This window comes from Phasianus colchicus, chromosome 6 (assembly GCF_987193195.1).
Source record: "Phasianus colchicus chromosome 6, bPhaCol1.hap1.1, whole genome shotgun sequence".
Classification (NCBI taxonomy): Eukaryota; Metazoa; Chordata; class Aves; order Galliformes; family Phasianidae; genus Phasianus; species Phasianus colchicus.
Window position 1 is genome coordinate 20,450,106 of NC_143441.1, and position 12,855 is coordinate 20,462,960.

Here is a 12,855-nt window from a genome sequence, read left to right on the forward strand (position 1 = left end):
TGAAAATTTATCTTCTTCTTGTACCTCATGCTTTTGTACAGCAACTACAGAGTCAATTCCTTTGTGCATGCAGAGACCAGCTAAGGAGCACCAAATTACTGCTTAAGATCACACAGCGTATAGAGAGGATAGTCTGCCAACGCACACATAAAACAACAAAGGCGGAAATGTTCCTTGGGATCGTGGTGGGGAAAATGTTTTGGGACTCTTCCAGCCAGGCCCTGCTTTGAGCAAACTGCCTTTCTTCAGAGGCCGACCACGCGTGGTCAGCCTCCAGTGCAAACACTGCTTACGAGCTTTGGTGTGTTTGGCCTCTGGTTTGTTTGACAGGTTACATGTGCTTCTGAATATATCTTCTGATGCTCATTTACAGAGCGCTGCTAACATTTCTCTTGGCTGCTATTTAAAAAATCAGGTCTCTAAAGATATCATCCTTCAATGAGAAAATCCTTTTGCCAGAAGGCCCAGCTTCAAACGCAGAGAGGCCGACAGCCAGAGCTGCCGACCTCTGGTTGCAGAGCTGCGAGCCCGCAGCCATACCTGCATGTGGCTCTACACAGTGCAAGATGGGCAATGGAGGAATCCAGAAGGGGCAGCAGCTATAAATTTTTGGCCAAAACAAATGTGCAGTTCAAAAGCACTTGTCAGAGCTGTCTGGCTCTCTTCAAAACAGTTATACCTCATTAATTATACACTTTATTGCTTCAATAGGCACAGGAGATTTTTATACATACACATGTACAAATGCGTATGGAATTTACAACTGTAATTTTTTGTAAGAAGCATTTAAAACTATTCCCTCTGTGGTAGCACGTTGAAATCAGTTAAGTAGCAGAAGTAAATCGTAACTTAGAGATGCAATGCATTTTTTGAAGGGAAGGACTTACATCTTCACACCCTCTATCTAGCTTCTCCAAGCAGGAATCAGCACAGTGGCAAGACGTGGCTGTTTTGTGAAGGTTGTGAGTATAAGACAGGGTCATCAGTCAGCCCAAAGCATCCCAAGCATCAGTACATTCTCCTCTGCTGCCCTCCCCTCAGGTGAAACATGTATAGATAGTACCAGATGATGATAAACCGATCTCTACGGACTTCCAGGGCATGCTGCACTATGCATTTTGTATGGATATTGATAGAGAAGTAGCAAGGACGTGCAGGCAAAGATGGAGCATGACAAAGCCTGCCACCTTCTACCCAGCGCCGTGCCAATATGGCTAGACGCTGTCCTAAGACAACACTGACAGACTTCCTTCACAAAGTGTCCAGCCAGAAGAGACAGGAAGGGAAAGAGTACAGTCCAACCAGCATCCGAAGACAGGCAAAGGGAAGAATCTACACTGCTTTACTCTGATGGCTTGTGGAGTTGCACTTCCCAACATTTCTAAGAGAAAATGTGAGTCAGAAATCCTACGGGAACTCCTGCAGCAGCATAGCTCCCTCCACAACCCACACATCCTCAGCAGAGCACTGCGCAATCTAACCCATATGGTATATCTGCACTGCAGAGTGGGCCAGAGCCGGGTGCGGCCTTACATTCAGCTCTCAAATGATAAAAGTTTGGCGCCTGAGCAACTGTTTGTGCTTGAGCAGTTGACTGAAGAGCCTGGAAATCAGAGCATTTAGGAAAACCTCTGGGTTACAGCTAGGTGCAAGATGGCTTTGCAGAGGATGGGGAGGGGCTCTTGTCCTGCTCAGAGGTGAGGGTTTGTGATCCCAGCAAAGCAATGCTTTGGGGTATTCTGGGGACCCACACAGGGACCAACACGAGCTTAAAAATAAGTAAGTAAATAAATAAAATCACCAAACCCCCAGGAGCAGCATTTTAGTCTGTCTGTAGTTAGCCAAGTAAATCTCTGGAACGCTGCCGTTCCAGTGGATACCGATGCAGCACTTTGCTCTGTGAGAGGAGTTCCCTGAAGGGGGCACTTCCGAGATCAGGATCCCAGGAGCAGCTCCTGACACAGAAACCTGATTCAGGCAGAGTGGGTGTCCCGAGGACACCACCTGGCATCTCCCGCTCACCCTACATCTACACACAAGCACAGACCAAGAGGGGTCTCAACATTACACTCCTCATTGCCCACCCTAATGCTAATGCGTGAGCTTGGGGAGGAGGTAACTTTTTCTCTGCCCTCAACCCCAGAAGTTGTTGGAAATGTGAACAAAAGGCTCAAGGGTCTGCAGGGAGACAGATTCAATAAGACAAGCACAGTGCTCTGTCCTGCAAAGGAAACCACTGTGGGCAGACGTCCCAACTTGCAGGTACTTCTGAAGGGCAGACTCATTGCATCCCGATCCGTCACACAGGATCGGGACCTCAGTGGTCCCAGACATTGTGAGGAAGCAGTGAGCCCAGGCTGAAATAACCATGCGAAAGATGCTGACAAGTGTTAGACACAAATCACTGAGGCTCCTCAGGACAGGCTTTGCAAATTGCCTCCTTTCATGTTGCGTTCTCTGCTGTGGAGCTGCAGCGATAGGATCCTTTACTCACTGCCGGGCAGAGGCTGAACTGCTCTTTTCATGCACTTTCAAATTCGGCACTACGCTCGGAGAACCACCCCTTTTCTCTTTGCCTTTCTCTTTTCTTTTTGCTCTCCTTGGGCTTTTTGTGAAAGAGACACCCGGTTTCAAACCATTTAAAAATAATAAAAAAAAAAATTAAAAAAAACCCTAGTGGAAAATAATTTGCAGCTGTGATAATATCACATTTTTGAAAATACCGTGATATAGTTTTACTCTTAATAATAAAAGATAAAAAAGGGGAGTCTGTGAATAATTAGAGAGTGCAGTCTGAAGCCAGTTACAGTCACTGCAATTGATAATAAACTTAAACCCCCTTGACAGCAGGTAAATGCTTTGCAACCCTGACCCCCTTCCTCTCACATTACTTAACAACCCTGCAGTTCCAGCATTACATCACCATTGAAGCGATTGGTTCCTGCGTTTTAACTCTCTCCCCGTCTCCTCCGATTAGAAGCCACACAATGATGGAAAAAAAAAAAAAAAAGGAAGAAAAAAAAACTTCTCTCAAGTTTGCTGCACTCCATGTTTGGGTTTGGTTGGGTTAAGAATCAGCTTCTGCTGCTAACAGTCGGGGTTACACACACCAGAAAACAAACTCTGTTGAAGTGGAAGAGAGTGGGAAAGGGGGACGAGGGAGGGGAGGAGAAGAGGAGGAGGAAGGCGACGGGGGGAAAAAAGTATATAGGAATCAGAAAAGGAAAAGAAAATTAAAAACAAACCTCATGGACATCACTGAGCCTGAATTCCCTGCTGAGGTGCAGAACATGAGAGCCCTGGAATGAGTGTATGTAGAACTTGAGCCAAAGCTTAACTAGCCCGAGTGAGTCATATCCTTCCCATTTGATTCCCGTCCAAATGATGATGTAATGCGTTGGCCCTCTCCCTCGTTCGCTCCCGCTCACTGCACTGCCTCCCTCCTCCCCTTTTCTCCTTTTTAGCTCAGTGCTGGTGAAGTCACCATTTAAATCTGGCAGAGCTGAAGCAAAAACTTCAATGTAACCAAAACAGCCCCAGGCCAAGTTCCAGACGTACTGAGACTTGGTGGTGCAATTGCCATTGGAAACGAGTAAACAGAGAAAGAAACAGTGCCGCCTCTGAACGGCCTGCGCAGCTGCCTGCGGGATTGCAGGGAAGCCCGGGGACGGGGCTGGTTTGATTGACGAGGCTGACCGGGAGATCCTACACAAAACGCACTCGCGCTCAAATGCCCGCGTGCTACAGGCTTCTAGAGGATCCAGCAATTGGGAGAGGAGGAGATAGAGCCAGAGAGCAGCAGAGAAGATTTGAAGCGGACGCAGCATGTTCGTTTGGGTCCGGGAGAGTGCACGGCACTGATTTTGCAGGTTGTGCCACTGCGCTGAGCTTTCTCCCCCTTAACCGCACGGAGCTGGCACATGAAGGGCTGGAATCGAGCCCTGAGTTCTTGAATGAGGACTACGGGGCTGTTTCTTAGTGCATCTGAAGACTTACCGGTGCAAGGCACTTTCTCTGCTACTTTAATAGTAGCAGAAAAGCCTCAAGCTGTACAGCTTATGAACCAAATGAGCTGCAGTGCTGCTATTGTTTACCCCACATCTGAAACAATCCCTCTCTGGTGTTTATTTCACAAGCCTGACATGCATGGCTTTTTTTAAGGGTAGAGAATATCCAGTGACAATTTTTGAAAACAAAATGTTTCACGTGCACTGGCATCAGCTATTGTGGTGCTGACTGCTCAGCATGGTATGGGAGAGTCCAACTCCTGCTAACGTTACACACTGCAGCGACCGTAGCTGAAATGCCTCACCCTAATGCTCTCCTATAGAAGTTTTTTCACCATTCATTACTTACAATTAATTGTGTTCAACTGTAAAAAGTGGCCATTCTGCACAAGAATGCAAAGCCTGAGCAATAACAGCAATGCATGAGAATATCTCAATACCCATACATGTGCTGGTATGCGTATCAGTTTGTATTGCCAGACTATAGAGATGCTTGCATTAATGGCACCTGAAACACTGGAGAGGTGTTTAAAAGTGGCTGCTTGCTTTATAGATCAAGAATTTCAGCATATTTTACAAAGTCACCTCACCCATTGTCTCAGAGTGAAATTCAGTTTTAGAACAGTCAGTGAAAACATCTATCCCCCACATTCATAAAGCAGCAGGAAAACATATCAGTCAATGTGTTTTCTTCCTTATAATGATGGAATTTACAGAAAAGTAATTTCTATTGCCTAGCAGCATTTTATCAACAAGAGTTTGTGGGGAAGGATTCATTAATTGATCCCAGCAGTGATTTAATGTTCCCTATACAGCAAGGCAAAGAGATTATTGTAAAGTAGCAAAGTTTCCTCCCCGAGATGCTCTTAGGGTTATAAATTATCTCCAGAATGTGCTTCTATGGATCAGCATGGCTAGCTTCAGTCATGGTTCAGTCTTGAATTCAAGTAGTTTCAGCCATGAACTCAAATGATTTGTGTTTGAGGTACATATGATTTTCAAAGATAGAGTGAGAGGAAAAGAGAAACGAAGGGTTTCTCCTATTCAATTAAAAAAGAGCAGATCTCTGCAGCAGACTGACCTGCTGGGTGACACCCTCAATTGATATTGATGCTGCAGCCACTCAGAGTGACACCTTTATCAAGCAAGGCAGCTCTGAATTAGAGGTGATCGGCCATAATTATTACTGGCGCCACTGAAGCCTGTGGCTTGACAGCATCAGATGTGGTTGTTATAAAGTTTGGTCCATTGTGTCAATGGCCCGTATAACTCATTTATGTCTGAATTACCAGCTATTGATTTTTTGTCTTCTGTAATGTAATAAAATAAAAGTTAGATCATTCTTAAAGCTTTCTTTTAATTCCAGCTTTGCCGATAGTTTTGCTTCAAGCTCAGTTCACTTCTCCCTCTCCGTTATAAAAAAAAAAAAAAAAAAGTGACTTCCAGCCCTTTTTCTGTGCATGTCTAAGAGGTCGCCTTCCCTCTCTCCTTCTTTTTATTTTGTCTTCTTATTTTTATACTGCTGAACTGCACACCTTAGGTTCAGCATTCATCCTCCATTTACGCCACTAGCATTGCTGTGAAGTTTTTCATCAGCTCAGGACAGATCCCTGGCTCAGAACAGCTTCAAACTGATGGGAAATATGGCTACATCCTATGCACATAGATCACCAGGCCTACCTCTGGAAGGAAGGAAGCTGCCACCATAGAGAAAAACTATTGCCCTAAGGAATGGAGGTTATTCTGCTTGACCATAAGCATCCATTTCTGAAGCCCTTACTAACGAACCGGCCTCTTCACTCCTCTAGAAGACCCACACAACCAGCAGCCTGCTGGATGGAAAGTAAAGTGCAACCCAAAAGATGAGGTAGTACTACCATCCTGCTTCAAGCATTTCTCTGGCAAACGTTCCCTTCACAAAAGAAAACTTTGTTTACCATCATCAAGAGCAGACCCATTGTCCATCTGTGAGCATCCTAATCAACATATTACAGGACTGACTGGATTTGTATGGCTAACAGCCCTTTTGATTATTATTGATCACATAGACCATAGACACAACCTCAGACTTAAAACACCTAGAAAACAGTCTCTGCATTATAGAACATGTTTTTTTGAATTCAAGCATTTTCTGACATGAAGGAGAAAGATCCAAGCAGCCTGATCTGCCTGTAATTTCTAAACGATTTATTTACACCAAAGACCCATTTCAAGAAGCATACAGCTTTTAAAACAGCTTTTGTGCTCCAAAGGAGTTAAAAATTATTTGTGCTTGCTAGTGGGAATACAAAAGGCTCTTTCCAGGCAGGTATTTCCAAGGCCTATTGATTTTTTCTTCCCCCTAACAGGAAACACTGTTTTCCCATTTTCCTTCCTGTGACAGACCAGTTAATGATAAAGAATGTCCTGTGCTCAAAGGAAATTCCGCTTGCATTCAAGAGCTCCCTCTTTATCTGTTTACTCTTCTGTCTTTTCTTTCTCCCCCCTCTCTGCCCCTATCCTTAAATTTCCATGCTCAGCCACACTCAAGAATAGGGCTGTTGTGATGGGAGTTGTGGGATGTTTTAATTCTAATGGGAACCTTCTTCAAAGTAGCGCCCTGGCCAGCACAGTTATGACTCCAGCTTAGCTGTCTCGTTCAGGAATGCTTGCAACACCCTCCCTGCAGCATGTTTCATCCTTAGGGAAAGGGTGGTGGGGCACACCACAGATGTTTGGTGTAACAGAAACTCCACAAAATCACTGCTCCTGCTGAAAGTTTCCACTCCGAACAACCAGAAGGCTCTGAATTTCGAGAGCCCAAATGTCAGAGCACACTGGGATTATCTCACGAGCATATTGCAACAAGGAACTGGGTGTACTGCAGCTGAGATGGTGAGATGGCTGGTGAACAAATCATCAGCTATACATGCATTTTAGGTGAGTGTGTCACACACAGCATTTGGGACTGACCTGTGTCTATTTTGATCAGTGGCCCAAAGCACTATGACAATGCCTGGAGATGAAAGCAGTGTAGCCTGATTATTTTTCTCCCTACTCCTTCGCTATTAAAGAGCCTTGATTAAGAAAATATTCTGTAATAATGGTTCTACATTCAGGAAAGTCTCATTTTCATTCCGACATTATTTTTCATTTCTAACCCAAGAGCCTTACAGTCCCTGTGGAATTGAAGAGGCCAGATAATTTCAGGGTTAAACAAGCTTTAATGACTATCACATGTATGGAACCTTAAACCTAGTATTAAAAATTATTTTTTTTAAAGTGGCATCTCTTCCTTTTTTAATTTAAAATAACCGTCCAGGTGGTTTCCTAAGGATTTCTTTGCAAATTGCTTCCAGTGAACCTTTTCAGTTACAGACCACTGCAAACCCATGTGGTGTTACTCAGCGTTCAGTTCAACTTGGGTGTCCCCTGTTTGTGAAGTGGACAGAGGGACCATCTTCACAAGAGCCTACACAGAGAGGCTTTGGGTTCTGAGCCTGCCAGCTGTCACCAGCGAGGACATAAGAAAGCACAGATCCACTAAGTTCAGCGATGAGCACATTTTTCAAATTGCTAATGTGACAGTGGGACAGTACTCCCAAGTCACTCAGGTGCTTCTGAAAAAGCTGCTCTCCTTCAAGGACACTCAGTCCCAAGTGCTCAGCACTGAGCTCTGGCAGAAGCAGAGCACGTTTTTCCATGGCCTATCCAAAGTATCCAGAAATGTGCTTTGTGATAACTGCCCCATGCTTCTTGTACTTGAGCACTGTAATAAAATGAATTGGAATCAGTGATCCTTAGGGGTCCCTTCCAACTCTGGATAGTCTATCCAACTACGGATTCTATATTCTAAGTCTTAACGAATCCTGGGACAAAGATCTCTCCCTCTCACTTATATGCCCAAATGCACTGCAAGGTTAGAAATGTACTATTGAAAATATTAAAAGAAAAAGAATGAGAATTTTGGTTAGAAAAGCTCTGGAGACAAATGTTCTGCAACAAACCATGCATATGTGCAATGAGTGTAATGGCAGTAAGACTTCTCCACATTCATGCAATGAATTTTAACCAAAATTTTCCAGAACTATCTCAAGACAAGAACTTCTCAGATGATGCTCTGAAGCAGGTTAATGCCACTTTGGGATCATGTTTTTAGTGCCTGGGACAATAAACCACGAAAAAATAGGTGGAACATTACCTATATACCTTCACCAAAGAGCTGTGGACCAGCAATGAGCAGCTGACCTGGAAGTGAAGAGCTCTGTACCCAATTACGTATCAATGAGTCATCCAGTCCAAGGAGCCAGCTATTTTATTACAGCTGTAAACCACAAATACCATAGACAAATAACGCAGCAATTTATGCAAAATAATAAATAATGTTTTACATCTCTATAGAACCTTTCGCCCTAAAAGATCCCAAAGCACCTCCCAGGCAAGCCATAAAAAGTAATGCAATGCAATCACCCTTGACGTGGGTGATGGCAACCCGCCAGCCACCCGCATAGGAGCACAGAGGAGAGATGTTGACTAAGGACAAAAGTAAACAGCTGAAATTATTTTAAAAATGCTGCGTAATCTGTACTGTTCATCCATAATGAAAAGGAGATTCTCTTCCCCCAATGTGATTCTGATTACTCTTAATGGATAATTAGTCCATGCTTGGTGAAGAGTGATGCCATCACTATTTTTAGTGTTGCACAAAGGCCCAGTCATTTGTGTATCCTAAATATTTTGATCCCCCATCTCAGATATCTTAATATTTAATGTTTTATCTTTATCTATCTATTATGTTTTATCTATCTCAGGCTTTATCTTGGACCTAGTTTAAAACTTGCTTCCCATATAGTTGCATTTCAGCTCCTGTAGCAGGAGAAAGGGTCTGGGTTTTGATGTTCTTTTTGTTGTGTTTCTAAATGCCACAAAAGTAAGCTGAAATTGCAAAGTATGGATTAAAAGAGCAAACTCATATTCTGAAATGAAATTTGTGCTGTGGAACACCGTGTGGTAAGCTCTGAATAACAGTACAGATAAGCTCCAATACAATCATCTCTGTCATCTTCATGCAGGTGGGTTTTTTTGTTTTGTTTTTTCAAGTTTTTTTGGTAGCCTCTTTTTTATTTTTCCAGCATGACAAAAATAACCAGCATTCTAATGAAGCTTTTTAAAAATAGGCAAAGCTCTGGGGCCCAGCTGAATTTGGAGAAGGAGAATTCCAGGACTCAGATCACCCTCAACACAGCAGCACTGATTTACAATGCTATTTCATAGAAATGCACACAAGGTCACTTGTTCCTAAAGATGAGTCCTTTCTTTTTAGTAATCCAGCTGACAGTTCAATATGTCCTTCATGAAAGTAAACAGCTGTACCTGATTACTGGGAAATATTTGCTGGACTCTTGCTGGACAAATTGACTTCAGTATTGAAGCCCCATGAATTACAGGTAGCCAAGCAATCCTGTTGGCCCCAGCTCATCCTCAGGTGCACAGTTAACACCATTCAATTGCTATCAGGATGCTGAGAACTCATATCAGTGGTACCATTTGCAACTTGGCTTCATCCAAAGGTCTGAATTTAATCTACATGCAGCATCTTGACACCAAAAGCTTCTTTTAGAATAGATTAGACTTTTTATGTGTTGTTACAAAACAAAGAAGTCTGCAACAAGGAGACTGAGACTGAGTCCCAACTCAGGGCCAGCCTGCAATTCCCTGTTTTGCAGGATCCCACTGAAGTGCAACATAATGTTTCCAGTGTAAGAAGTCAGCCATAAGAATTAAAACTCCACTGCTGATGACATAAAGCTATTACCTGATTAGACATTTTATTTAAAAGGGAAAAACTGTTGTTTTTTCTGATTTTTTTTTTTTCTGTTTTTTGTGGTGCATTCTTTCCAGTAATGAGAGTTAAGCAGGAAATACTAGTTTGATTTCCTTCATAGCAACTTCTCCAGTCACAGACTCATTATCTGAGAGATCCTTTCTGAAACTGAGTAAGGTCCATCTGTACTCACTTATGTTTTTAGGATTTACATGCAATGTTTAGTCCTCCAAAGCTTTTCTTCTGGAAAAGAATGACCATCTATTATCTCTGAACATATTCAAAATAAACAGACTTCTCACACACTCATTTAGATCTTTCAGGACTCTAAAAGGAAAGTATCTGCATTTACTGACTTCAGAGCCAGAGTTACACTTTGATGATAAATGAAAGAGAAAATATTTCTATCTTGACTTCCCCATTTGGTGGTGCAGGATGCTGCTTTACTTACCAGTTTCTATGAATCAAAATGAACAGCTTTTCCAGTCTTGAGATGAAAAACAATGAAATCTAACTACAAAACACGCACGTACGTGGTAATACGCAGTAAGAGCGTATTCCACACAAACTGTGCCTACTGAATTTACACTTGGAAACAGACATGTATTTGGACACTTTCTGACTCTAGCCTGTCCCTTCCTACTGTGAAAGCCCAGATTCTCCATGTTTATCCTTACTGACCACAGTCTGTGTCAGTGAGGCACTCCTGTGAATTCTGTACTGGAAAAATCGCACTGGCACGCTGGCATCCCTGGTGATTTTTCACATAAGGATAGAAGATTAACTTTCTGCTAAAGAATGAACCACAGTCAGCTCAATTTTATAAATCCCAAGAAACTAGTCTTTAATTTGTTTAAATTAGAAAAAAAGATTTATTATGGAAACAGGATAAACAAATTAAAACAATGATGACTAACCCATCTGAGAACCTGCAGAGTTCACTTACGGCCCAAGATTCCCTCTACTGTGAGTGGAAACTTGTGTGAATGTATCTGAATGGCTTTGATGCAAAAAAAGCAGCACCTAGATCTGTTTCCCAGCTTAACTGGGATGTTATGTGTTTAACCTTCCAGACCCTGAGACTGCACCATTTCTGACCCGTATCCCCAAAACTTTCCCTTTGCTCCTTCCTTAGTTTCTCAGGGTTTTGAAACTTTCTGCTGCCTTTGTCCCTCATGTTCATATTTCCACGTGTTAATTATTCTGTACAGAGATGCCAATCTGAATTCAGCCTGAAACCACTTCAGGGCTTATATATTCTTGTAATTGCTTCATAACTGGAACATGTGTCTCACCACCCTGCACGTCAATAGTTGCAACATCATTTTCTCTGGCTTTTACCAATGCAATTTTACCTCTTTCATATTTGTCCAGACTGCTGCTGCAAAGACCATTTTTCTAACACTTTGCCTTGTACGTGCCAGCTCTTTCTTTGTCCTTTAATTAGCACAGTCGGAACTTCCTCCTGAGAAGCTGTTTTCTTGCATTTTCTAGACTCTTGTAACCATCCTCCCCACACCTTCCCCAGCACGTTTTCTTAATAGATCAATCCACCATGCCAGCCTAACACCTCTCAGTGCCTCTGGAAAGCCATCTTCCTGACACAACATTATTTAAGACTGCCTGAATCTTGAAAGCAAGCTGATCATTGCAGAAGTTTGCTGTCAGCCCATCACCGCTTACAACACTAACAAGCCCTCCTTCTGCATCACTGTACTGAGATGATGAACTGCTGCTTCTTCTAGAAATTTTTATTAGTTCCCCCAGGCACAGCCTTGCATTTTTTAATACTGAATTTCATTCCATTACCATTAGTTCAGTACTCAGAGATCATCCAGGTTTTTTTGTTGGTCATTTTTTTTCCTCCTTTTTTTTTTTTTTAATTGCCAGTGTCTCCAAACCTGCATCACCAGCAGCACTTGTTATACTTGCATTACAGTTATTAATGAAAGCACAAAACAAAAATGGATCTGCATTGAAACTTCATGAAACTCCACAAGTAACCTCTTCCAACCCAACACCTTCCCATTCAACCCCATCCTGGTTCTTTCCACTACCTGCACTTTCATTTTAAGCATGCTAAATGAAGCCTACCTGCCCTGTTTCCTAGAGGAGACTCCCCCATGTTAGTTGTGGTTCTTGAGATTTCAAGACACATCAATACTTGAGATTTTTCTTAGCTGGTGGAATGGGATAAGCAACCTTTCTGGGAGGTTTAAGATAAATGTTTTAATAACAGTGTAAATAAGTATCACAAAATCACAAATACTACTGAAACATTTAAGACATATTTCAGGTGTCTACCAACTGTCACATCTGTATTAGAAGAACTTTGCATCTGTGCCCCAAAGAACCAAGAAGCCCTCTAGGGCACAGCATGCCATTCTATACTGATTACCCTCATTACTGGGAAGTATCATTCTATAGAATTTTTGGTGACCCTAAAAGAGCTTTCAGGAATGCCACAAAAATGGATGGTTTGCTAACTTGATTAATGTCGCGATCTGTCTACTGTTGCTTTCTCAGGAAATTGTTTCACAAACTTCACTTCTGGGTGTTGCTTAACATCCAGCACCAACTCCACTATAAACTCACGCATATGATTTATCTGGTGGCCAGCGTGTGTGGGAGGAAAGATCTAGGACTCTGACAAAACTTCAATCCTTTTAGCTTTCAGGCCATCGCATGCTGAAATCTTGACTACTACACTCCATAGCCTGTTTGTAAATCCTCAGCCAATGCAAACTATTAATATTGAGTTTGCACTAAGTGAGTGCAAAATGAAAGTGATTAGGCACATCCTTTAAAAAAAAAAAATTACACGCACATGTTTTACTAGCTCTAAATGTTAAACCAGCCGATTACATCATACCAACACAGTAAAATTTACTCTGAGGTTACCAAGGAAACTGTTTTTGCTAAATAACAACAGAGTCCCTTCATTTAATCTGAATTCACACAAAGATTCAAGTTTAGCTTAATCTCACTTCACAGAAATCTCATGCTGTAATTCCTCAGTGTCTGTTCGGACCAGCTGGGATGCTC

At 42.4% G+C, this 12,855-nt stretch overlaps 1 protein-coding gene across 5 annotated transcripts in view; it reads right to left on the reverse strand.

Annotated features, from left to right (window-relative positions):
• Positions 1-12,855, reverse strand: part of CREB5 (cAMP responsive element binding protein 5) — a 241,362-nt gene that overhangs the window by 89,349 nt on the left and 139,158 nt on the right. The window contains exon 1 of one of the 5 annotated variants that reach the window (XM_090142632.1): positions 3,246-3,568. The exons of the other annotated variants lie outside the window; for them this stretch is intronic. Coding sequence (XP_089998758.1) covers positions 3,246-3,292 — 47 coding nt within the window. The 5' untranslated portion in view covers positions 3,293-3,568. Of the gene's footprint in view, positions 1-3,245; positions 3,569-12,855 lie in introns of those variants that run through there. 5 annotated transcript variants of the gene reach the window in all.